Source organism: Anomaloglossus baeobatrachus, chromosome 2 (genome assembly GCF_048569485.1).
Source record: "Anomaloglossus baeobatrachus isolate aAnoBae1 chromosome 2, aAnoBae1.hap1, whole genome shotgun sequence".
NCBI lineage: Eukaryota > Metazoa > Chordata > Amphibia > Anura > Aromobatidae > Anomaloglossus > Anomaloglossus baeobatrachus.
The window spans coordinates 432,875,198-432,902,508 of record NC_134354.1 but is presented as its reverse complement, the minus strand read 5'-3'; the positions used below and the strand labels follow the sequence as shown (position 1 = coordinate 432,902,508).

General features: G+C 45.3%; 1 protein-coding gene across 4 annotated transcripts in view; it reads left to right on the top strand.

The window, feature by feature from the left end:
• BCAS3 (BCAS3 microtubule associated cell migration factor) overlaps positions 1-27,311 on the top strand; it is a 1,792,248-nt gene that overhangs the window by 857,635 nt on the left and 907,302 nt on the right. For all 4 annotated transcript variants that reach the window (XM_075336241.1, XM_075336239.1, XM_075336242.1 and 1 more), the window contains one exon: positions 3,201-3,325. In XM_075336241.1, coding sequence (XP_075192356.1) covers positions 3,201-3,325 — 125 coding nt within the window. The remainder of the gene's footprint in view (positions 1-3,200; positions 3,326-27,311) is intronic.

The window sequence follows — 27,311 nt, the reverse complement described above, 5'->3', positions numbered from 1 at the left end:
CTACCCTCTACTAAGAAACTTTATTGGTCACAAAGAAGGTTGTAAGAAATCTTAGAGGAAAAAAAATTCAAAGCTCATGTTTTGGCTGGCAAAATCCAACACCATTATTAGAGGCCCTGTTTAAATTTTGTACTGCAGCTCCATGACATTTGTGTACTCATCTTATGTTTTATCTTATCATATCTTGAGGGGCTTGTCCAGAATGAGAAAATTGTGGCTGCCAGCTTCCAGATACATTCTTGACTTAGGTTGCGTGTAGTATTTGGGTTTGAGTTGCAATGCAACACACAGCCTGATTCATTGTTTTTGAAGAAAGCTTGAAGAAATCAGCCATGTTTTTCTGATTATAGAAACCTCTTTAAAGATAATTTGTCAGTAAGATTTAGCACTATCAAGTAAAACCATGTCCATAATGGTGCTGTGGTGCTGATTAAACTGATACCTTCAGTGAAGGAATCTGATTTGTGGTTGTTAATTATCCTCTACAGCTTTCATCTAATGACGTCTTCTGTGCATTGGTGTGCATTAGGGTGGGACTTGGGGGTAGGGTCTTCTTCTGTTTCTCTGCCCTTCCCCGTGCCTCCTCTGTTTCTATAACAGGTCACTGAATTTTTCAGTGATCTACTTCCTTTTTTAAATTCCATGCCACTGCAGCTGTCAGTGGGGTGGGAGGCAGGTGTGCAGTGTGATTCCATAGACAGTCATAGATAAAGTGATGCTAGAGACAGTGCATGCGCAGATCAAGATTTCAGCTTAATGAACAATTCATTGAGCTGAAATCTGGTTCTGCCCATACTCGTCTCAGGCGCCATTTTATTAAAGACCTGCAGACCGCCTGTTGAATCACACTGCTCACGAGCTGCCCACCCCAATGATGGTGGTGGAGTGGAATTTAAAAAGGAGGCAGGTAACTGAATAGTTATTGACCTGTAAAAGAAACAGAGGAGGCAAGTGGAGGGGTGGAAAAGCAGAAGACGTCCCTACCCCCAAGGCCCACCGTGATGCACACCGATGCACAGAAGATGTCATTAAATGTAAACTTTAGAGACTAATTATTCAATAATCACAGATCATATTCCTTCATCGCAGGTATCAGTTTAATCAACATCATAGCGCCATTCTGCCCATGGATTTACTTTACAGTGATAAATCCTGCTTACAGTTTTTCTTTAAGGGTACGTGCCCATAACATATTTTAGATATGTGTCAAACCACAGAGTTATTCAGGATCAAGAGGCTTTTTTAATAAACTTTAACATACTTCTGAGCAGCTTCCAAGCATAAGTCCCCTGAAGAATGGTTAGTTCACTTCTTTTAATAGCTTTGTGTCTTTGGAATCCTGAAGGCGATTGAGGTACAAAAAACTGGGACGAAACAAAAAACAGGGTGCACAGCCAATCCAATAAGGAGAGGGGTGCAGCCTCTTGTGTGGAAGGCAAGAATCAATAGAGGAGAAAAAGACCACACAAAAAGGAAGCACACATCCCAACAATAATAAAGATAATCAATAATTTTATTCAATCCAAGAAAAACCACACATTATAAAATACACTTAAAAAACATGTGAATATCAAATCGACCTTTGGGGGAAATAACATTAGCTCATGAGATGATATAGAATCATCGGCAATTTAAGACACTAAGGCGAGCTTTACATGCTGCGACATCGCTAGCAATTGCTAGCGATGTCGAGAGCGATAGCATCGGCCCCCGTCGTACATGCGATATCTGGTGCTTACTGCCGTAGCGAACCTCCTTCAAGGGGGAGGTGCGTTCGGCGTCACAGCGACGTCACTAAGCGAACGGCCAATAGAAGCGGAGGGGCGGAGATGAGCGGGACATAACATCCCTCCCACCTACTTTCTTCCGCATTGCTGGTGGACGCAGGTAAGGAGATGTTTGTCGTTCCTGCGGTTTCACACACAGTGATGTGTGGTGCTGCAGGAACGACAAACAACATCATATCTGCAGCAGTAACGACATTATGGAAATGAACGACGTGACACAGATCAGCGATTTTTTTATGCTTTTGTGCTCGTTCATCGTCGCACCTAGGATTTACACGTTGCGATGTCGCTACCGGCGCCGGATGTGCATCACTAACGACGTGACCCCGACGATATATCGGTAGCAATGTCGCAACGTGTAAAGCCCACCTAAGATAATAAGTCTTTTGGATTGTTTTGTGCGACGCCTTTGACCAACAGTTTTTTTTTTTTTTTTTTAAGAAACTTTCGCAACCTTCTGAGCAGCTTCCAGGCATGAGTCCCCTGAAGAATGGTCAGGTCACTTCTTTTAATAGCTTTGTGTCTTTGGAATCCTGAAGGCGATAGCGGTTCAAAAGACTGAACATATGAGCAGCAAGCCATTTTTACATTACATGGCATATATGCATTATTTTTAGAGTATATTCAGCACTTTTTCAGGCAGATTATGCAGCACACCTTCCTGAAAAATCCAGTGTGCACATAACCTAAGTGACACATTCCAGCAAAATGAAAATTTTTGGAGGATAAACACTTTGCCTTTAGGTAACAAATGCCACATTGTTCATAGGACATTACTGTAGCCTGCTCTTCCTATTTATATTGGACTGTTCTGTCTTTTACCATCTATCAGACGTTGCTGAAAACACATCAAATGTACTCTCCCCGAATCCTCATAATCCACTGCCTTATACATTCTCTTCCTCACATTTTCCATTTACACTAGTTGGCAACAGTTAGATGGGTTTATTTGCAATGCAATCCTAAAAATGAATGTCGCAACAATTGTATGATTTCAGATTTTTATTTTTACTAAGTATTTCTATATTTGTGCAGAAAATTAAGCATAAAAGGTTACTCCATTTCTACATAATTTTTTAGTTGCTCATGAAAAGTCATCATACGTGGCTTCTTTAAACTCAGACAACATTTTATCATAAGTATGAAATCTCAATTTTTTGCATTACATGTCTACTGCTTTGCGTAGTACATTGCATTTGTCAACCGATTTTCTTTGACTTAGTATACTGTATATTCTAAGTTTGTTTTTTTAATATACTGCTGTTGAAAAAAAATCACAAGAATATTGTGGAATATCAAACCCAATAAAGTTTACTCATAATATATTTAGAATGTTATTATTTTTAATGTAATTTTCATTTAGTTCCAGCTATAATAAATGTTATGTTTCTTTGTTTTCTTATTTTTTTAAAGCAAAGCCAAGCCAGCTCCACAGATTTCCCCAAGTAAATCAACAGGAGGAGAGCTCTGTGTTGCTGCTCTATTTGGCTCATCACGGTCTTGGTTTGCCAGTAACCAAGGAATTAAAAGAGACAAAGGTTAGTAAATTCTTTAATTTAGGTATTTATCTTGAAATCTCAGAGTGTGTATGTATGTACAGTATGTGTGTTGTGAAGTAGCGACCACCAGTGTTGTAAATGGTCACTACACGTCACAGTGGAGAAGATCCCCTGCAATATAAAACCTGAAAATGTTACTATGGGACCTGTAGTGCCACAACTCTTGGTAGTGTATTTGTGTCAGGTTCCCTTTAAGAATATACAACGTGCTAGACGGGTCTGGCTGCCTACATACCCCTGCCATGGGTGTGTCTCATGACATGTAAAATGGAGATTGTTTTGTTTGGAACATGGTTGAGTGGGAGGAAGCTATTTGTATGTGAAGCCTCTGAGAAGAATTCCTCTGGGACTAGCGAGAGTTGGAGAGTCCTGACCTGGACCATGTGTAAAGGCTTGAAACTTCTGGAAAGGACCACTTCATCTGAATGGAGTGGGCAAGTGGAGGGAGATATCTCCACTGGGATACGTCTGAGGAGAGGTATCTTTTCCTGAGCAGGCGTACCGTGAAGTAAGACAGTCTGTAACTGTGTTTATCTGCCTTTAAAGCCAAAGAAAGGCTAATGTTGTTATGTAACTTGGTGTGTAGTTTATGAGGAGTTTTTAATAAACTGCTGAACTTTTATATGAACTGTGTTCCTGTTGCTACCTCTGAAATGCAGCAAGCGAGTTAAAAACCCCATGTTGCAGAGTGTGAACTGTGTACAACCTCACAGTGTATATATATATAATGTGGCACCCCTGCGGCTTCAGGCGCCACAGGGTACTGCACCTCACCCGAGGTGCAGTATTCATCTCAGATACGGATCAGGTCATTATCGGTAATCACAACCAACAACACAATCAACCAACACATAACACGGGGGCTCTTCCACTGGGACTGGGCTAGGGTAGGTGCTGGGGTGGCCATCACGAGGTATGGGACCTCTTGCCCACTAGTTCAGGAACTCGGGAGGCGGGGCACCAACAGGGATATTAGGAGCCATCTCACACATTAGTCAGTCTGTTCCGGGCGCAGTAAGCACCAGGTCGCACTCAGGAGGAAATAAGGAAAGACACGGACGGCTTGAGGCCCGTGGTCTGTAGCTGGAAAGTCGATGTGGGCTCGTAGGAAAGAAGGGCGATCCCAGGGTTCGCTGGTAGTGCAGTAGGAACCCGTGACCCGTTCCACGGCCCAGAAGCTGGGGTGGAGGGAAGCCGTCGAAAGGTGACTCACAGAAGGAAACACCGGCCTCGAACCTCCAAAGTATCCGGGATTGGCTGAAGCCCATCACAGCGCAGACTGGTACCCTAACGGCGGTGTGCTTCCAGTGAGTAAAGATCTTGAACTGCATCCCTCTGTGTTGTCCCATTACTGCTGGCGCTCTCAACATCGCACACCTTCGCCATAGGCGACTACTACCACCATCATCATCCTCCCTGGGTCCAAGCTCTGCCTGTGGAGAGCTGTAACACCCGAGCTGCGTCACCATGCACCCCAGCAGATAGAGAAGTCCCGCAGCGGCGGCTAATAACTGGCCGCACACCACAGGTGGCATCACGAATAACTACCCCCATCATCCCCATTCCCATCTTTATGGACACCGCCAGGGTCACGGAACTGGGCAAGGCCACCGCGGCGTCCCAGGAGAAGAACCGCGGCCCGGTGACGGGTAAACTCCAACCCCGTGGGCACGTTATACATATATATTTATATATTTATAGTATATCTCAGACATGAGTACTTCCCTCAACATTGAAGACACTTTGATAGAATGTAAAGTAGAAAATTTAGTGTGCTCTCTAAATAACTGAACACAACACACAGCCATTAATGTATAATCCCCTGGCAACAAAAATGCGTACACCCCTATGTGAAAATGACCAAATTTTGCCCAATTATCCATTTTTCCTCTCTGGTGTCATGTGACTCATTAGTGATACAAGGTTTCAGGTGTGAATGGGGAACAGGTGTGGTAAATTTGGTATTATCGCTCACTCGCTCACAATCTCATACATGTCACTGATAATTCAACATGGCACCTCATGGCAAATAATTCTCTGAAGATCTGAAAAAAATAATTGTTCCTCTACATAAAGATGGCCTAGGCTATAAGACGATTGCCACCACCCTGAAGCTGAGCTGCAGCGCTGTGGCCAAGACAATATCGCAGTTTAACAAGACAGGTTCCATTCACTTTGTAATTTTTTTAGTTGATTCATTTGAGCTTGTCTGGCTGTCAAAGCTATGGTATTTGGCTGCAATTCTTCAGTGAACACTTTTTCTGGCCATACTATTCCAAAAAGTAGCATCATTTGACAACCTCGAGAGTAACTGATGTTATCGGCATTAGTTCAGATCACATAATTTTAATTTCCTCAGTGCCACTGTCAAGCTTCACTGTGGCATTTAAAATATATGCAAGATGGCCACCATTTGTTCTAAGCCCTTAACCTGGCGTGAAATAATTTATGGTGCCAAGGTACTTCTGTAGACCTCCTCTTTACATTGCGACTGTCCTTGATAAAAGACGAATGGAAAAAAGAAGACTAGTAATTTTACAATGTACTGCAATACTAGAGTAGTGTACTCTACTTTATAGACATACAAGTTATTGCAGCTTAAAGTCATCTAAGTGAAATGAAAAAATATTACAAATTAGCAAGATATATAAATAAAATTTACCTTCCTTTTCTTCAAACAATAAATGTTAAAATCTTAAAAATGATATAAAAAAAAATCTGGTTTTAGTGTTGCTGTTTGCGTATATGCCCAAAGTAATAAAATCTGAAAAATCCAAATATTTTTATCATATAGTGAATGAGCAAATAGAAAATGAAACACCAGAATAGGTGCTCATTGTATGCTAGGTCCTTCCCGGAGGGATATCTGGTTATTTTCTGTGTCGAGACTCCTACCAGAGGCTCCACGGACCTTTTTGATATGCATACTTCCCAGGGGGCAATGCACCTAGATTTCACTGTATTGAACGCCTTTGTTGGCGGCCGGCAGTGTTTTCTCTGGCTGGTCTCCCCGAGATCAGTGATTGTTTTGTCTTGCTGGTCTACTATGCATTGCTCCCACCGCCAGGATGCAGCAAGACCTCCACTAAATGAAGACATCACAGGTGCAAAGGGAGATGGTAAAATTGCACACTTGTGGCTTGCATAGGTTACTGTTCACACATGCAGGTTCACAGTATCTGGTAAGCAGCCTATTTGTTACGCCCATCACAGTAGATGCAAGTGGGGCTGCGCCAGTACTATATATGTGCTCCATACAGGGACAATGACTATAGTATGCAAAACCTAACAAAAAGAGACCTGGCCTCATCCTGTATAAAATATATTGGGCAAAAGAATAAATAAATATATGAGGTATTAGTAGATAATATGGCCATAGTACGGAATCCACTTCAAGGATCCTCATTTTTGTGGGTCCCTACACTAATATATCATGTATATAATATATATATATATATATATATATATATATATAAACAAAAAGAGGAATAAAAATCCTCCAAAAGCTAAGCAAAAACTCACAGACAGAAGATGTAAACTGCCCAGGCCTGTTTATTTTAGGCCTTGCATACTACACTCACTGTCCCTGCATGTAGCACATCACATACTGTGATGGGCGTAACTAATAGGCTGCTTACCAGATACTGTGAACCTGCATGTGTGCACAGTGACCTATGCAAGCCACAAGTGTGCAATTTTACCATCTCCCTTTGCACCTGTGATGTCTTCATTTAGTGGAGGTCTTGCTGCATCCTGGCAGTGCATTTTTGTTTTTTAAATCAGATACTTTTTTATTAAAACAGAATACATACAACAGAAGAACAAATCGGCATCCAAATTAAATTTATCACATCTATTACCCCTTTAACTCCCCCTCCCGCCCCCTCCCCCACCCCGGCAGCAACACTTCTCCCCGATACTACATCCCATATAGTACACACTTATAATACCCTCCAACTGCAGTATAGCAACCATCCCGTTCACCCCTATGTGCAGGAGGAACAACTAGTAACACAAATAAAACAAAACACACACATCAGAGGTCTTAGACGGCTATCCCCGTCCCATATCAGTTTACTGGTCCATCACTCGTCCTATCCGCATTGCAGCCAAGGAGACCATAGCTTCTCAAACATTTTAACATTCCCCCTTCTTTCATACACTCCCTGTTCCAGCTGAAGAATACATTTCACCCTTTTAATGTACTCTCCCCTGATCGGGGGGGTCTTTTTTAATCCAGGACCTGGTGATTAGCTTTCTTGCCGCATACAGCAGCCTAGCAATGGCAATTTTCATAGTATTTTCCACCCCAAGCTCCTCAACATATCCCAATAGGCATATCACTGGTTCCCTGGGGAGGACACACCCATATGTTCTTCCTATCTTGTGGATAACCTTAGTCCAAAAGGAGACCAGTCTCGGACAAGACCACATCATGTGAAAAATACCTGCGTCAGATCCCTGACACCTTGGACACTCCGAATTCCTTTTCAACCCCATTTTAAACATCAGTAAGGGAGAGCTATATACCCGGTGAATCACGTATAGGTGAGATAGTCTGGCCGGTTCGCTCATGGAAAGTTTAGGGACATACTCTAAGATACTCTCCCACACCTCCTCCGTTATCGGCCCAACTTCCTCCTCCCATTTAGATTTAGTTTTAATTGGGTAGTCTAAAACAAAGGTATGTAATATATCTTTATACGTGCCAGAAATGATCCCTTTAGTGCTTCCTCCGCCCTTACACACATACTCCAGTACCAGGTCAGTCTGTATGGCCACACTTTGTTTAGCCGCTTGGGCTGCAATCGCATGTTTTAATTGACTGTAGTGGAGCCAGCCGGACGCCGGTAGCTGAAACTCACTCTGTAACTGTGGGAACGATTTCACAATTCCTCCGTCCAATATCTGATGCATGTATACTACACCCTTGCGTCTCCACTCCTCAATATTCCCCATTTTCTGAATCTCCGAGAGATTACTGTTATCCCAGATAGGTGTAAACTTAGTTAACCGGGTCACCCCTCTCACCCTTTTCAGCCTATCCCAGGTCTTATTTATAAGTGCCATTGTAGGAGATGTTCTACCCAGGAGCCCCACCGCACCATCCACTAGTCCCATTACCAATGGACTTCTACCCACTATGTATTCCAGTACTTCTTTAATGCCCCCATCTTTCTCTCGATCAGACCAACCCCTGAGGTGTTGACATTGCGCCGCTATATAATACAATTCCGGATTTGGGATTGCTAGACCCCCCTCATCCTTCGGCCTTTGTAAAGTCTCTAATCGCACCCTCGGCTGCTTTTTACCCCACACCAGGTCCCTAAACAGCGAGTTTATCCCTTTAAATCTTTTCCTTGAAATACAAACAGGGGCATTGTGCAGTATGTATAGGAGTTTAGCATTACTACCATCTTTAGTAAATTAACCCTTCCAACAACTGACAAATGTAGCTTGTTCCAGGCATCCACCTTGGCTCTCAATTTTTTAAGGAGAGGCCATAAGTTCACCTGTATGTATTTTTCTACTGGCAGAGATATCTGGATACCTAGATATTTAAATTCATCCACATTCTTCAATTTGTTAGCCCCAGTATCCTCATTTGTCCAGGCTACTTCCCCATCCACTTTAAAGAGGCTCGATTTAGACCAAATAATGGTCAGTCCCGAAACTTCTCCAAATTTCTCTATTATCTGCATGGCATGATCCAATGAGGCTGATGGATCCCCCAAGAAAAGTAATAAATCGTCAGCATAAAGAGCTATTTTCTCCTCTAAATGCCCATACTTAAATCCATGGATCTCCTTTGATTTCCTAATGGCCGCCGCCAGAGGCTCTATTGCAATAGCAGATAGGAGCGGCGATAGTGGGCAGCCCTGTCTCGTTCCCCGCTGCAACTCAAACGCTGAGGAGGTCATACCGTTAACTCTAACTTTAGCAGTAGGCCTATTATACAACAGCTGCACCCACTTTACAAACCGTGGGCCAAAACCCATATGCTGCAACACTTTCCACAGATACCCCCACTCAACACTATCGAACGCTTTCTGGGCATCTAGCGAAGCGATCACCCTCCGGCCAGGGTTGTCAGGCGGCAACTGTAGATTAAGGTACAATCTCCTGATATTAGCAGCTGTCGACCTATTGGCCATGAACCCTGATTGGTCCATATGTATTAGGTTAGATATAACTCCAGTCAGCCGGTTTGACAACACCTTAGCCAGAAGCTTCACGTCCACTGTTAATAACGAGATGGGTATATATGAGTCTGGAAGCCTCGGACTTTTATCCTCCTTAGGAATTACTACTATTATTGCTTCTCTCATAGATTCAGGCAATATACCTTCCCCCTCCGCCACCTCAAAGACTTTCAATAGTTTGGGTAATAGGATTTCTTCTAACTGTTTATAAATTTCAACTGGTAGCCCGTCTGCTCCCGGTGCCTTGTCATTGCTCATGCCATGCAGAGCGTCCTCCAGTTCATCAATAGTAATAGGTGACTCCAGTTTATCTCTATCCACCACAGACAACACCGGAAGCTCACCTCGCTCAAGAAATGAGTCCACCTCTTCCACCCTCATCTCTCCAATAGAAGAATATAGCGTGCGATAGAAATCTTTAAAGACCCCAAGGATCTCCTCAACCTCAGTGACCTGTGTCCCCTCCACTGTGTCCATACCATGCACAAATGAGCTACTCCTTTGAGCTGCAGCTATGACCGATAATAGATGACCAACTTTTCCCCCCTCCTCATAAAAATGCAATTTTTGTAATGCCTGCTTCCTTACCGCCTTCTCCAAAAGCATCTTATTAACCTGTTCATGCGCCTGCCTAAGATTTTGCTTCGCGTCCGTAGTAGTACTCCGGATTGCTTCCAGCTCTGCCTTATCTAAGGCCTCCAGGCTATTTTTCTCATCCTGCCTCGTCTGTGTTTTACGTTTACAGATATCCCTGAACAGGAGCCCCCTGAGGTATGCCTTCATCGCATCCCATACCACCAGCGGACCAGTGCTACCCTCGTTGTGGATAAAGAAATCCCCAAGATCCCGTTCTATATTCCCCATATTAATATGACGGATCCATGCTGGATGAAGCTTCCACTCTCCCCTCCTTCCCCCTGTCAGGGTCCCCCGTCGTATGGACACTAGAATTGGGCTATGATCTGAAATCACTCTTGTCAGATATTGCACGTCGCCTATCATTGCATCCATCAGATCACTAGCTAGAGCCATGTCAATGCGGGACAGAGTGTTATGCGAAGCCGAATAACAAGAGAAGCAGGATACCCTCCCATTCCTCACTCGCCAGGCATCCACCATTCCAAGTTCCCCAATAAGAGTGCCAAACGAAGTCATACAACTATCCTGGATACCTGGAGGTCTACTACTCCTATCCCAGTACAGATCTATCACATTATTGAAGTCCCCCACCAGTAAAAAAGGGATTACTCCCCCCTTCTCAGAGAATTCCCTCATCTCCCTTAGTTTGGTGCACTTATATGGAGGTGGTATATATTGTGAGACTGTGACCGGGGTAGTCAATGACGGCCGGTACGTCTCGCCCCGGTTATGCTCCCTCCATTTATAGAAGGCAACTCCACTCCAGGGTTAATCCTGTTTCCCTACAGGCTGAAGTGAGGGTTAAAAGGAAACAGGAACATGGGCGTGGGCCCTAGTGTGTGAGGGAGTGAACACAACTCCCTGAGTATCTGCCGGAGAAACAAGTGTATGCTGTATTGGACTTGTGGTTTGTGCAATAAACCGTGTGCTGTGACCCTTGGTGCCTAGATCCCGTGTTTTCTGCTACGCAGCCGACCACGCTACCTCACAATATATTGCAGCTATACACATGAGTCTGCCAAATATTTTACACTTGACGGCCACACACTGTCCCTCTTTATCCACATACACTTCTATCTCTTCATATTGCACAGAGTTATGGATCAGCAGTGATACACCCCTTGCATAGTTGGAAAAGGTGGAGTGATAGGCCTTCTGCACCCATCTCCTATTTAAAACATGTGTTGTCTCCTTTGTGAGATGCGTTTCTAGTAGACATATTACTAACGGGTTCTAGTCTTGAACATATTTAATTATTGCCGCTCTCCTAGACCTATCTGATAACCCTCTAATATTCCAACTCAACACCTTAATTCTATCCCCCATTATCCCACCCAGTAAAACCATCAAACCTTGTAGTATCTCCCCATGCTGCCTCCACCCTACCCCTTTCCCCCCTCCCCCCTGCTCCCCTCCCCTCCTGCTCCCTACCACTTCCTGTTTTTGAGTACTCCCGTGAAGCATCGGGTTTTCCAAGCCTGGTCCATAATCCCTACTAAATTCCCCCCTACCTCCCTCGCCTTCCCGTCTTAGACACATTTTAAAACTCGTCCCTTTTCCAACAATTCTCCACTCCCACCCTGTCTATGTATAATCATATTCCACTCAACCAATATAACAGTAAAATGGCGAACAGTAATTAAACTGGAATCTCAAATTGTAAATACCACCACCGCGCCTAATTAGGCAGTCCCCATGTCCTGCGAAGCTCACATCAAACCCTTCGCATTCCCCCTGCATACTACCTCAATCCCAAAGGGAAGGAGGAAAAAGAAAAAAAAAGGGGAGAAAAGAAAGAAAAAACAATAAGGGTCCCCTGTAAGCTCCTAAGGATGTCGTAGAGCCTCAGCCGGCCTTCTCCAACACACTCAGATTCAGACAGTCAGCTCATTCCTTCAAACGGATCCGCTTTTCGTTTGCGTCCAACCACTGCATGGCTTCCTCCGGAATTGTATAAAAGTGCACCCGCTCCAACGCCATCACTCTTAGCTTTGCCGGGAACATCATTGAGTATTGCACCCCCATCTCTCGCAGGCGCCTCTTTACTCCTGTAAAAGTCATACGTAGCTTTTGAACAGAAATGGAGTAGTCTGGGTATATGGAAATTCTCTGGCCGTCAATCATAAGATCCTCCATGTCTCTTGCCTTTCGCAGTATAGTGTCCCTGTCTCTGTAGTTGAGGAGCTTGGCTAGCATAGTGCGAGGGCCCCTGCCTGCTGGTTGTGGCTGCATCGGGACTCTGTGTGCACGTTCCACGGCATAGAGCTTGGATAAGACATTAGCACCAATTTTCCCCCTGAGCCAGTCTTCTACATATTCAGTGGGGTTTCTTCCTTCCGCTTTCTCAGGGATGCCAACAATTCGGATGTTATTTCTTCTAGAGCGGTTCTCTAAATCATCATTTTTTGCCATGATTTCAGCTATCTGCTGTGCAAATGTTTTTTCAGACTTTTGTAGTTTTGTAATATGATCCTCTGTTATCCCCACTCTCTCCTCCACAGCCGCTGTTCTCAGATCTGCTTTCTTGAGGTCTTTCTTAATGTCAGCAACCTCTGCCTGTAATCCCTTAACTTGCTTTGTCAGGGTAGTCAGAGCTTCTTTACAAAAAGACACCACTGCAAAAACGTCCTTTAAAGTGGGGTTTTCTGGAGCCTCCTCTGCACTATGTGTTTTCTCCACTTCTCCTGTCTTATCTTGCTGCTTTTCACCATCCCCCATATCATCAGAGCTGGCATTGTCTTCTCCCTCCTCTCCTTTCTCACCTCTGTTATCTATATGCTGAAGTGATTTCTCTGGAGTCCAGGCAAACTTCTCCAGCCTTGCAGTGATCTGCATCCTCTCCTGACAGGCTGCATTAACTTTCTCAGCTTCCTGCCTTATCATGGCACCATCTTGAGAGCTGGGGACTTTCCCGCCTCCATTATCTTTTTGCCTGCGATGGACCATGGCACCTCTCTGCATCCACCAGACTCAGCCCAGATAAGTCCTCACCACCTTATCTTCCTGACAGCCAGCTGAGGCAGTGATAACAGCAGTATTCAGGGATTTATCAAGGGAGTTTGCAGGAAAGCTCCACAAACACATCTCTTCACATTGTCGTCCAGGCCACGCCCCCCCCTGGCAGTGCATTAGTCTTTTTGGCCTGGGCAGGTTACATCTTTTGCCATTAGTCTGTGAGTTTTTGTTTGGCTTTTGGAGGATTTTTATTCCTCTTTTTGTTGTTGTTGTTTTTTATATCTAGGCATTGCTGCCACCTAGCCAGAATCCTACTCCACACTGATGAGGGGCAATACCCTGAAACAGCTGTCTCTGGATGGATACCCGGCCTTGGTATTTCCCTTGTCATATCTTTAAACTCGTTAAAGAGTGGGATATTGACTACAAAGGGCCACTCAATATGGTGGTTATGGTGGTCTCCTAAAAAGAGCCACTCCTTGGTTAGGTCCTTCCCTGAGGGATATCTGGTTATTTTCTGTGTCGAGACTCCTAACTAGAGTTGAGCGATGTTCGATTCGAACGGTTCGCCAATTTAAAATTCGAGTGATTTTGGGGGGTGTTTGAGTCATTCGACGAGCTCGAACGATTTGCTTCAAGTTCGGCAGTTTGAGTTAAGTTCGATAACGGTTCGATCACCAAAAGCGTGGCTTTTCACAGTAAGGCTATATGCGCACGTTGCGTATCTGCATGCGTCCTGCATTCCCAGCACAATATCTTCTCTTTCCTACCCACCGATCATGGGCGTGGCGCTGCACGGCTGTCACAAATCTCCGGCGGCTTTTCCTCTTTTGAATATGGCTGCCGCTTCATTATTCAATCAGGTATTCCCTGCTTTCCCCGCCCACTGGCGCCCATGATTGGTTGAAGTCAGACACGCCCCCACGATGAGTGGCAGCTGTCTCACTGCAACCAATCACAGCCACCGGCTGGCGGGTCTATATCGTGCAGTAAAATAAATAAATAAATAATTAAAAAAAAAAAACTGCGTTCCCCCCTATTTTGATACCAGCCACACGATAAAGCCACACGGCTGGAGGCTGGTATTGTCAGGATGGGGAGCGCCACAGTTTGGGGAGCCCACCACCCTAACAATATCACCCAGCAGCCGCCCGGAATTGCCGCATCCATTAGATGCAGCAGTCCTGGGACTCGACCCAGCTCATCCCGAATTACCCTGGTGCTGTGGAAATCGGGGTAATAAGGGGTTAATCATGGCAGGCGTCTCCCCAAAATACCTTCCATGATTAACCTGTAAGTGAAAGTAAATAAACACACACAACGAAAAATCCTTTATTTGGAATAAAAGACAAAAAAACCCCTCATTTACCTCTTTATTAATCCCCAAACAACAATCCACGTCCGAAGTAATCCACACGACGCTTTCAGCTCTGCTACATGAAGATGACAGGAAGCGCCGTAGAACACGAGCGCTCTGTGTCCTCTCCACGCAGCACCTGAAGTGAGCCGTGCTGTCACCGGGGACTTCACTCTGCAATGCAGAGGTCAAGATGACCAAATCTTCCTATGCTGCTCATTAGAGGCAGTTGCTCAATGGTTAGAGCTACTGCCAAAGGAGCATTAGTTCATGAGTTCAAGTCCTGGCCGCCCTGGTAAAGAATTTAATTTAATTTATTTTTCATTTTAAATTATAATTATTATTTATTTATAATTATAATTTAATTGAATTATGCACTGAGTGGAGGAGCCGGACATCAGCTGTGAGCCACAGGACACACCTCCAAAATCAGAGCAGTTCACGGAATGAGGCTGCATTGCTCTCTCCTCTCTCTCTTCTCTCTCTCTCTTCTCTCACTCTTTTCTTGGTCTCCTCTCTCTCTCTCTTCTCTCTCTCTTCTCTCTCTTTTCTCTCTCTTTTCTTTCTCTTTTCTCTTTCTCCTGTCTCTTCTCTATCTCTTCTCTCTCTCCTCTCTCTTGTCTCTCTCTCCTCTCTCTTTTCTCTCTCTTTTTCTCTCTCTCGTTTTCTCTCTCTCGTTTTCTCTCTCTCGTTTTCTCTCTTTTTCTCTCTTTCTCTCTCTCTCTTGTTCTCTCTTTTTCTCTTTTTTTCTCTCTCTCTCTTTTTCTTTCTTTTTCTCTCTTTTTCTCTTTCTCTCTTTTTCTCTTATTCTCTATTTCTCTCTCTTTTTCTCTATTGTTTTCTCTCTCTCTTTTTCTCTCTTTTTCCCTCTCTCTCTCCTCTTTGTAGCTGAATAGTCCACTTCTGGATTCTCACGTGCAAAACAGAGGTCAAGACTACCAAATCTTCCTATGCTTTTCATTTGAGGCAGTGGCTCAATGGTTAGAGCTACTGCCTAAGGAGAATTAGTTCATGAGTTCGAGTCCCAGCTGTCCCGATAAAGAATTTATTTATTTATTTTTAATTTTAAATTATAATTATTATTTATTTATAATTATAATTTAATTTAATTATCCACTGAGGGGAGGAGCCGGACATCAGCTGTGAGCCGCGGGACACACCTCTTAAATTGGAGCAGTTCACGGAATGAGGCTGCATTGCTCTCTCCTCTCTCTCTTCTCTCTCTCTTCTCTCACTCTTTTTTTTCTCTCTCCTCTCTCTTCTCTCTCTCTTCTCTCTCTTTTCTCTCTCTTTTCTTTCTCTTTTCTCTTTCTCCTGTCTCTTCTCTATCTCTTCTCTCTTCTCCCTCTCCTCTCTCTTGTGTCTCTCTCTTCTCTCTTCTCTCTCTTTTCTCTCTCTCTTTTTCTCTCTCTCGTTTTCTCTCTTTTTCTCTCTTTCTCTCTCTTGTTCTCTCTTTTTCTCTTTTTTTCTCTTTTTTTCTCTCTCTCTCTTTTTCTTTCTTTTTCTCTCTTTTTCTCTTTCTCTCTTTTTCTCTTATTCTCTCTTTCTCTCTCCTTTTCTCTATTTTTTTCTCTCTCTCTTTTTCTCTGTTTTTCCCTCTCTCTCTCCTCTTTGTAGCTGAATAATCCACTTCTGGATTCTCACGTTAGAGGCAGTGGCTCAATGGTTAGAGCTACTGCCTAAGGAGAATTAGTTCATGCGTTCGAGTCCCAGCCGTCCCGGTAAAGAATTTATTTATTTATTTTTAATTTTAAATTATAATTATTATTTATTTATAATTATAATTTAATTTAATTATGCACTGAGGGGAGGAGCCGGACATCAGCTGTGAGCCGCGGGACACACCTCTAAAATCGGAACAGTTCACGGAATGAGGCTGCATTGCTCTCTCCTCTCTCTCCTCTCTCTCCTCTCTCTTCTCTCTCTCTTCTCTCTCTCTCTTCTCTCCGCTTCTCTCCTCTCTCCTCCTCTCTCTTCTCTCTCTCCTCTCAAATTCAAATTCAAATATTCTTTATTGGCAGGACCAAAATACAATTAGTGTTGCCAAAGCAAGAGAAATACAGTAAGTATGGTGGAAGGGGGATCAGGGTTATAGGGAGTTAGGGGCACAATTTGGGCTCTGAAAGTCCATTTAGGGGCCTTATGTTCCCCTCAGCTTATGACATGTGGTGACATATTGGGCGGCGATCTCCACCATTGATTCTTCTTCCCCCAGTAAAAAGCGGAGTTTCATCTCCTCGTCCATGGATGGAAAGTCAAGGGTATGAGTGGTAAATTTCTGGAAGTGGGAGGCCCTCACTGCTGAGGATTTGTCACAGTTCAGCAGGAAGTGCGCCTTGTCCTCCAGAGCCCCCTGCTGGCAGTGCTGGCAAGTCTCTTCTCTCGTGGCTTGTATGTCTGTCGGTGCCACCCTGTTTCCAACTCTAGGCTGTGGGCACTCAGTCTGTACAGGCTCAGGGTCTGCCTGTCTTTGGGGTGGCGTAACCTTTCCAGATATGGGGCCAGAGTGTAGTCCCTCCGCAGTGACCGGTAGATGGTGAGTTTCTGGGAGTTCTCTAATTCACTCTTCCAGTCCTCTATGTATTGCATCTTGCAGCTCTCTGAGATCTCTCTCTTTTCTCTCTATCTCTTTTCTCCTCTCTCTTCTCTCTCTATCTCTTCTCTCCTCTTCTCTCTCTCCTCTCTTCTCTCCTCTCTCTTCTCCCGCTCTCCCTCTCTCTTCTCTCCCTCTCTCTTCTCTCCCCTCACTCTCTCCTCTCTCTCCTCTCTCTCTCCTCTCTCTCCCTCTCTCTTCTATCTCTCTTCTCTTTTCTTCTCTCTCCTCTCCTCTTTCTCGCTCGCCCTCTCTCTTCTCTCTCTCTCCTCTTTTCTCTCTCTTCTCTCTCCTCTCTCGCTCTCCCTCTCTCTTCTCTCCCTCTCTTCTCTCTCTCCTCACTCTCTCTCTTCTTTCTCGCTCCTCTCTCTCCCTCTCTCTTCTATCTCTCTTCTATCTCTCTTCTCTCTCTCTTCTCTTTTCTTCTCTCTCTCTCCTCTCTTCTCTCTCTCTTCTCTCTCTCTCTCCTTCTCTCTTCTCTCTCTCTCCTCTCTCTCTTCTGTATCCTCTCTCTCCCTCTCTCTTCTCTCTCTCTTTTCTCTCTCTCTTCTCTCTCTCTCCTCTCTCTCCTCTTTTCTCTCTCCTCTCTTCTCTCCCTCTCTTCTCTCCCTCTCTTCTCTCTCTTCTCTCTCTTCTCTCTCTTTTCTCTCTTCTCTCTCGCTCCTCTCTCTCCCTCTCTCTTCTATCTCTCTTCTCTCTCTCTTCTCTTTTCTTCTCTCTCTCTCCTCTCTTCTCTCTCTCTCCCTCTCTCTTCTCTCTCTCCTCTCTCTCTTCTGTATCCTCTCTCTCCTCTCTTTCCCTCTCTCTTCTCTCTCTCTTTTCTCTCTCTCTTCTCTCTCTCCTCTCTCTCCTCTTTTCTCCCTCTCTCTCCCCCTCTCTTCTCTCTCTTCTCTCTCCCTCTCTCCGTCTCTCTCTTCTCTTTTCTCTCTCTTTTCTCTCTCCCTCTCTCTCTTCTCTTTTCTCTCTCTTTTCTCTCTCTTTTCTCTCTCTCAGACCTGGCGATGATCAGCTGATGCGGTCACCTGACAGAATCAGCTGACACTATAAGTCACTAAACTATCAACTGCTGCTGTCGGACAGGAGTCTGCACAGAAGTGTGTAGTTTTGGGGGTTTTTTTGCACTGATGCATCAGCTGATTGTATAAAAGCCGTTTATACAATCAGCTGCTGTGTCATGTGATTCAGGCCCTTGAACCTGACACATCATCTGATCGCTTTACCTTCCAACAAACCGATCAGATGATATTGTATCCGGATTGGACGGTGCGGGACCCTTGACCCAGGATTACTGCGGAGGGGGGTTCTTTATTTCAATAAAGATGGAGTCACTAATTGTGTTGTGTTTTATTTCTAATAAAAATATTTTTCTGTGTGTTGTGTTTTTTTTATCTGTACTAGAAATTCATGGTGGCCATGTCTAATATTGGCGTGACACCATGAATTTCGGGCTTAGTGCCAGTTGATAATATACGGCTAGCCCTAACCCCATTATTACCCAGTGAGCCATCCATCACCAGTGCAGCTGGAAGAGTTGGATACAGCGCCAGAAGATGGCGCTTCTATGAAAGCGCCATTTTCTGGGGCGGCTGCGGACTGCAATTCACAGCATGGGTGCCCAGAAAGCTTGGGCACCTTGTGCTGCGGATTCCAATCACCAGCTGCCTAGTTGTACCTGGCTGGACACAAAAATTGGGCGAAGCCCACGTCATTTTTTTTTTTTATTATTTCATGAAATTCATGAAATAAAAAAAGGGCTTCCCTATATTTTTGGTTCCCAGCCGGATACAAATAGGCAGCTGGGGTTTGGGGCAGCCCGTAGCTGCCTGCTGAACCTGGCTAGCATACAAAAACATGGCAAAGCCCACGTAATGTTTCGGGGGGCAAAAATCTCCTGCATACAGTCCTGGATGGATTATGCTGAGTTTTGTAGTTCTGCAGCTGCTGTCTGTCTGTATGGAGGAGAGCAGACAGCAGCTGCAGAACTACAAGGCTCAGCATCCTCCATCAAGGACTGTATGCTGGAGGGAGAGACAAGGGGAGCAGAACTACAAGGCTCAGCATGCTCCATTCACTAGTGTATGCAGGAGAGCAGACAGCAGCTGGAGAACTACAAGGCTCAGCATACTCCATCCAGGGCTGTTTGCAGGAGTTTTTGCCCACCAAAAAAATTACGTGGGCTTCACCATATTTTTGTATGCTAGCCAGGTACAGCAGGCAGGTACGGCTGCCCCCAACCCCAAGCTGCCTATTTGTACCCGGCTGGGAACTAAAAATATAGGGAAGCCTTTTTTTTTAATTATTTCATAATTTTCATGAAATAATTAAAAAAAAAAGCGACATGGGCTTCGCCCCATTTTAGTGTCCAGCCAGGTACAACTAGGCAGCTGGGGATTGGAATCCGCAGCACAGGTTGGCACAAGCTTTCTGGGCCCCTCTGCTGCGAATTGCAGTCTGCAGCTGCCCCAGAAAATGGCACTTTCATAGAAGCGCCATCATCTGGCGCTGTATCCAACTCTTCCAGTTGCCCTGAAGCCGGGTGGCTCGCTGGGTAATAATGGGTTAATACTAGCTTTGTTTTACTAGCTAGTATGAAGCCAGAGATTCTTAATGTCAGGCAAGTTTGACCCGGCCATTAAGAATCTTCAATAAAGGGTTAAAAAAGAAGACACCACACAGAGAAGAAATACTTTAATAGAAATAAATACACAGACACATTGGAGACTCCATGTTTATTACTCCCTCTCAACCCTCCACGATCCTGGTCTTCTGTATTCTTTCTCCTTCAACCCATGCAGCTCTGCTACATCAGACAGCACTGCATGGGAGGAAGACACTGCTGCTCCCGTGCAGTCTAATCACTCAGTGAGTGAGCAGAGGCTGCCGGCTGTAAGCGGTGACGTCACCGCTGACAGGCGAGTTACTATAGCAACGGTGATCTCTGTTATTCAATGGCTGTGGCATCCAGTCCTTGCATGTGGGCTGACTCTGTAAAGAGCTCCGACATGCATGTACGGGGAGTCGACCATGTGCCAGAGCATCTCGCCGGTACACGGAGATGCTCAAATGAGCACCGCGTACTGGAGAGATGCACTGACAGGACCTAGCATGACGTCTAGGCATGTGACCAGTCTGTAGCCAATGAGATAATAGACACGTGACTGGTCACATGCTATTTTGACGTCACGGAAGGTCCTATCATCAGTGCTGGTTACCGGGAGGGTGCAGCGATGATCGGAAGGGAAAGCGGCGGGAGACAAAGTGCAGGACGCATCGCGGGGACCTGTAAGTGTAATGTCTGTTTATTAACTGTATGTGTACATGTATAATGTGTTTTTATGTGTTTGTGTTTGCCTGCCATTGTTTTTAATGGGGTTCGAAGGGTTCATTGAACGTTCGTCGAACGTTCGCCGAACGGAGCCGCCGTTCGACGAACCGAACTCGAACACTAGGGGGGTGGCTCAACACTACTACTAACAGAGGCTCCACGGACCTTTTTGATATGCATACTTCCCAGGGGGCAATGCACCTACGATTTCACTGTACATGTTTGTCTAGGCAGAGATCTGTCAGTTCAGAGGAGCAGATGGGGATGAGCCACCAAGGACCTGTCCAACGAGTTTGTCGCGTAGCTTGGTCCCTGGCCGAATATTAAGTATGTTTTTCTCTGGAATGCCATAGTGTTTCAGAGTCAAGCATGCCTGTGATCTTACAGCTAGCGCCTGATACATGCTGCCCATGGATTAGGCAGCATGTATCAAATGACAGGTTCCCTTTAGGCTACGTGCACACGGCATCTGTATACCTAGCCGACAGAATAAATTAGAGGCTTTTTACGGCATATACTGCAATGTTGCCATAGGTGACCATTCACCAGATAGAGGTTCATAGTGTGTTCTTTCGGCCTTTGTCTGGCCAATATGTGCCTACATACCATTTGTTTAACTGTTTAGGAAAACGCAGCTTTTCTATAAAGAGGGCCACGACCATTAAAATAGATTACAATGCAGTATGCTTTCTTTTCAGTGAGTTTCTATTGTGGACGGATGCCTCAACATCCATCCTTACTGTGCACACTGTTGGGTTCATACCTCCTGAGTGTATATGCATCACAGTGAGTACAGGCATAGTGTGGGACTGAGCCTTAGTCAAAATGTCTGGTTTATGCAACTGTGTACAGTACATGGTAGCAGAAACATAGTGGCTAATTTTAATACTGGGAAAAGCCCTTTAATGCAACACATCTAAAAGACAGCCCGGTAACCAATTATTGAAAAAAAAATATTATCAGGTAGCAGAAAAGCACCAGCCATATGTGGTAAGATATATCAGCTCACAATAGGAGATCCTATGTAATATTTCTATTCTGTGGAACACAAAACCTCCCATCTATTTGCTAATCCAGGTTTGCTTTGGTGTTAGTACTGTGTGAACACTGTAGTATCAGGTGAAAAGAGAGAGCTGTGACATCCAATAGTTTGGGGTTAAAATGAATTGTACTAGCTGTAGCTTTCTGTAGATATTATGTGCCTCTGTTTGCTGTTTGTGACAGATGTGCTGACTTTTTAGGTGGTTTGTGTCCTGGCCATATGTCCTTGCCTGAGATCACGATGTAAATGTAATTGTTTCTGACTGCCCTGTATGTCGATCAGCAAAGGAGTCAGGTCTAAACATAGAGCAACATATGTTGGTCTGACTCACAAAGAAAAGTGTCTCTATGAAGCAGTACAGTGATAGAATGTCATGACTGCCATTGTGCACACTAGTTATTGATATAATTTCACGGAGACCTCGGAGATCTACTGACAGAGCACGTAGCAAAGTATACATGATAATATGTCTTGCTCTCTTAGGCTATGTGCGCACTAGAAAAAGGATTTTTCTCAAGAAATTTCTTAAGAAATTTCTTGAGAGTGAAGGATTAGCGCACCTGCGTTAATTAATGCACCAATAACGCACCGAAAAACGCATGCGTTTTTACCGCGTTTTGGGTGCTGTTTTGGTGCGTTTTTTCGCAGGTTGGTCCCTGCGTTTTTTAATGCTTTAACAGCAATAAATAATATAGATAATAGATAGATAATCAATAGATAGATAGACAGACAGTTAATGGATAGAGGGAAAGATGGATAGATGAATAGATAGATAGATAGATAGATAGATAATAGATGAGAAAGACCTATATAATGTCCCACCCCCTTGCATATTCTAAGCTGGTACCCTTTAGTGACTTTCATGTGGCACTAAAGAGTGCTTAGCCTTGTATTTAGCCAAAAAATAAAGACATTAATTAACCCCTTCACGACCGCGGGCAGTAAAATTACGTCCTATTTTATCGTGACTTAACGACCAGGGACGTAATTTTACTGCCTAAACTTCATTTGATTGCCGTGGCCATAGCAACGGCTTTCAAATGATGTCCCCTGCTGTTTCTTACAGCAGGGGACCTTTGCTTGACCCCAGGGGGGGTGGCATCGCCACCCCCCATAGGCGATCGATGTGATTGGCTGTTCAAATCTGAACCGCCAACCACATCGTTCGCACTAATTTCGGCAAAAATAATGCCGGAATTAGTGCGATCCTGTGAGATCCAGCTATGAGATGCCGCAGCTGCTGCAGCATATCATAGGTGGACCTCAAACATGTCGCCCCCAGCCCCTGCAGCACTGATTGGAGCGATCGTGCTATGACGCGCAATCGCTCCAATCAGTGTGCAGTGGGGCGGTCTGATCTGGAGGTGGCCGCCCTCCCCAGGCCTGTCCTGGTCTGGGGACCCTCCCCCAACATGTCTGCAGCGTGGTGTGGCTGGTACTTTTGGTACCACGCCACCGCTGCTGCCGCCGCAGACGCCGCCTCTGCTGTCACCGCGCCTGCTCCAATGGTAAGTATTGCGCTTCGGCGATGGCCCCTGCGCGCTCCCGTGAAGGCCCCTGCGCGCTCCCGTGAAGGCCCCTGCCCGTGCCCCCCCCGATCTGCCCCCCTACGCCCCGATCTGCCCCCCCTACGCCCCGATCTGCCCCCCGGCATCCCGATCTGCTCCCCACGCGCTCTGCCTGCCTCCTCTGTCATCTGCTTCCAAGGTTCCTTCCTTCTGCTTTTGCTTCTCCGCCCCCTCTGCTCTCCCTCTGCCCCCCCCATCTGCCCCCCCTCTCCCCATCCCCCCCCCATCCCCCTCTGCTCCCCCCCGACGTCCTCTTACCTGCCTTCACGGGTCGTCCGAGGTCTTCACTGGCCCGATCACATCTGCCTCCATCGCTGGGTCCTTCTGCTGATCTGTTCAACGTCCTGCCTGCTGCTCCTGTAAAGCTGTCCATCCCACTGCCTTCTTGTTCCTCTGCAGCTCTTCTGGTCAGTGATCCTCCTGGTACTGTGAGTATAACTTTTTTTTTTTTTTTTTTCTTGTATCCTGTCCATTTTTACACCTCATCCGTCCGTGCGTCCCGCCAAGCGCTGATCAGGGATGCCGATAACGGATCGGCATCCCTGCTCAATTTTTGGCGTGACTTTTTTCCGTATTTGCGACGCTTTATTTATCGCGTCCGTCCGTGCGTCCCGCCGAGCGCTGATCAGGGATGCAGATAACGGATCGGCATCCCTGCTCAATTTTTGGCGTGACTTTTTTCCGTATTCACGACGCTTTTTGTATCGCGTCCGTCCGTGCGTCCCGCCGAGCGCTGATCAGGGATGCAGATAACGGATCGGACACCCTGCTCAATTTTTGGCGTGACTTTTTCCGTATTTGCGACGCTTTTTGTATCGCGTCCGTCCGTGCGTCCCGCCGAGCGCTGATCAGGGATGCAGATAACGGATCGGCATCCCTGCTCAATTTTTGGCGTGACTTTTTCCGTATTTGCGACGCTTTTTGTATCGCGTCCGTCCGTGCGTCCCGCCGAGCGCTGATCAGGGATGCACATAACGGATCTGCATCCCTGCTCAATTTTTGGCGTGACCTTTTTTTTTTTCCGTATCCCCAACGCTTTTTGTATCTCATCCGACCGTGCATCCTGCAGCGGCCGATCATTGTACCGCGTCTGTGTGTTTGAAAAGTTAAATGGCGTTCCTTCTCTTCTGAGCCCCGCCGTGCGCCCAAACAATTACTTTCCACCACATATGAGGTATCTGCGTACTCAGGAGAAATTGCACAATACGTTTTATGGCGCAGTTTTTCCTGAAACCGTTGTAAAAAAAAAAGCTACCTGGTTGATACAAAAATTTTGTGGTTAAAAAAAAAAAAATAATTTTCACGGTTCAACGTTATCAACTTCTGTGGAGCCCCAGAGGGTACAAGGGGCTCACCAAACATCTAGATAAATTCCTTGAGGGGTCTAGTTCCGAAATGGGGTAATTTGTGGGGGAGCTCCACTGTTTAGGCACCATAGGGGGTCTCCAAACGTGACATGGCGTCCGCTAATGATTCCAACCAATTTTGCTGTCAAATGGCGCTCCTTCTCTTCTGAGCCCCGCCATGCGCCCAAACAATTACTTTCCACCACATATGAGGTATCGTCGTACTCAGGAGAAATTGCACAATACGTTTTATGGTGCATTTTTTCCTGATACCCTTGTGAAAAAAAAGCTACCTGGTTCAAGTAACAGTTTTGTAATGAGAAAAAAAAAATTGTATTCATGGCTCAACATTATCAACTTCTGTGGTGCCCCTTGGGGCTCGCTAAACATCTAGATAAACTCCTTGAGGGGTCTAGTTTCCAAAATGGGGTCACTTGTGGGGGAGCTCCACTGTTTAGGCACCATAGGGGTATCCAAAACGTGACATGGCGTCCGCTAATGATTCCAACCAATTTTGCTGTCAAATTGCGCTCCTTCTCTTCTGAGCCCCGCCATGCGCCCAAACAATTACTTTCCACCACATATGAGGTATCTGCGTACTCAGGAAAAAATGCACTATAAATTTTATGGTGAATTTTTTGCTGATACCCATGTGAAAAAAAAAGCTACCTAGTTGAAGCAACAAGAAAAAGCGGAGTCATAATCCAAAATTTATATTAAAAAGGTATACGTTTATTCAGTACAAAATTCATACAAATAACATACAATAAAAACTGGGGGAATGAGGTGCAAGGAGCAGCTAACTACCACAGTAAAGGTAATTGGTGAGCATAAAAAAATTCAAATGGTATGTAGTGCAACCCACATCCGGTGCGATTAACAACAGTGCAATAGTGCCGCAATCTGGTTAGTCAAATCCTTCAACACACTAAAGTAACAACAGTAACCCTAGGAATCCTCCTCCCACCATATACTATAGGCCTGTAACGTTGTAATAAGTATAAGTAATATGGTTATGGAGGCAAGGATCCCAGTGGTCACATAGTGCTATATCGCAGGTGTGTGGATGAAAGACAGGCATCCAGAGCTCAGCACTTAATATTAGGCTGATTACATTGGATGTGTAACAGAGCCGCACAACAGCCAGAGTAAGATGTAAGATTAAAGTAAGATTATAAATGCTCACCCATGATTTGAAAAGTGGTAGGACTGTCCAGGGGGCCCCGACGCTGCGTTTCGCGTAGGGCTTCCTCGGGGGGCCATGCATTGGTTGTGTGTACTGGGCTTTTTAAAGCCCAGAGTAACTGTGAAATTACCGCCACACTCGGCGCATGCGCAGCGCGAGCGGGCAGCACGGACGCATCACTTCCGGCCTCAGAGTGACGTCGCGGGTCAGGGAAAACCCTGGTGACGTCACAGTGTCCCGCCCACATCACTCGGAGAGACCTTCCAGGATACGTCTAAGCCGCCAGCTCCCGGCGCGCATGCGCACCAGCAATTACACAGGCAGAAGGTAAACAGAAGATCATAAAACACGTATTATAGGAAGAGGGATCAGCCATATAGAGTTTACCCAGAATGTAACACATATATATAGTACATAGGGCTGAGCAACAGTTATTCATAGCAGTATACACCATAAAGAGTTTGTTGCCCGGGATGATGAAATCATTAGTTGAGAGAGATATGGATCACATCGACCTACACAGAAAATAGATAAAAGACACAAATAAGAATAAATAAAAATAAACACACAATTAAAAACTAAGGACCCAAAAAGAGAAGAGCTCAGCATAATTTACAAAAATGGGGCAAAGCTCTGTTGCTCATTAAGACCTCCTGGTCTGAGCGTTCCCAGAATATGGATCCAACGACATTCACGTTGTGCCAGGAGGCGCTTCATATCGCCCCCTCTCGCACCAATCTTAACCTGTTCAATGCCCCGGACCCGGAAACCAACAGGATCACAATTGTGGTAGGCAAAAAAGTGCCTCGGTATGGGTTTGAGAAGGGACGGCTCCTCAGCGGTGCGTGCTGCTATGATGTCTCTTACGTGTTCACGTGTGCGAACACGCAGTTCCCTGGAGGTGAGGCCCACATAAATTAAATTACAGGTGCATGTTGCATAGTACACCACATAGGTACTATTGCATGATATAAAATCCAATATTTTAAATTCTCTCAATCCGTCCGCCGAAGAGAATACTGTAGATCTCACCATATTGGAACATGCACGGCAATCACCGCAAGGATAAAAGCCAACCCTTCTCCCACCCACAGCCCAGGGACTGTTCACCTTTGCCACGTAGTGGCTTTTGACCAAATGGTCCTTCAAGTTCATACTTCTCCTTGCTGTCATCAGGGGAGATATAGGTAGAACACCAGCCAATGTTGGCTCAGTGAGCAGAATGGACCAATGCTTCTGTAGGATTTCACGCATCCGCTCCCACCGGTGGTTATAAGTGGAGATAAAGCGTATGGCACCAGGGGATGACTGTCTGGAGGTGGGTGTTAAAAGGTCATTCCTCTTACTAGATTTGGCCCTAAGGTAACCTCTCCTAATGCACCTCCTGCTATAGCCCCTCTCAGAGAACCTATCTCTTAAATCATTGGCCTGTTCCTCAAACAGCGTGCCCGTAGAGCAAATTCTTCTAGCTCTGAGGAACTGGCCCGTCGGAATTGCCCTAATGGTAGATGGTGTATGGGCCGAGGAGGCGTGCAGGAGGGCATTAACAGAGGTCTCCTTTCTGTACAGGTCAGTATGCACAGTGCCATCAGACTGTACCAAGATTTTTATGTCCAGGAAATCAATCTCCCGTTTGTCAGCCTTATAGGTGAGTCTGATGTTGGAGTCGTTGCAGTTCAATCCCTTCATAAATGTATCTAAATCAAAAAGTGAGCCCTGCCAGATGAACAGTACATCATCGATGTATCTGT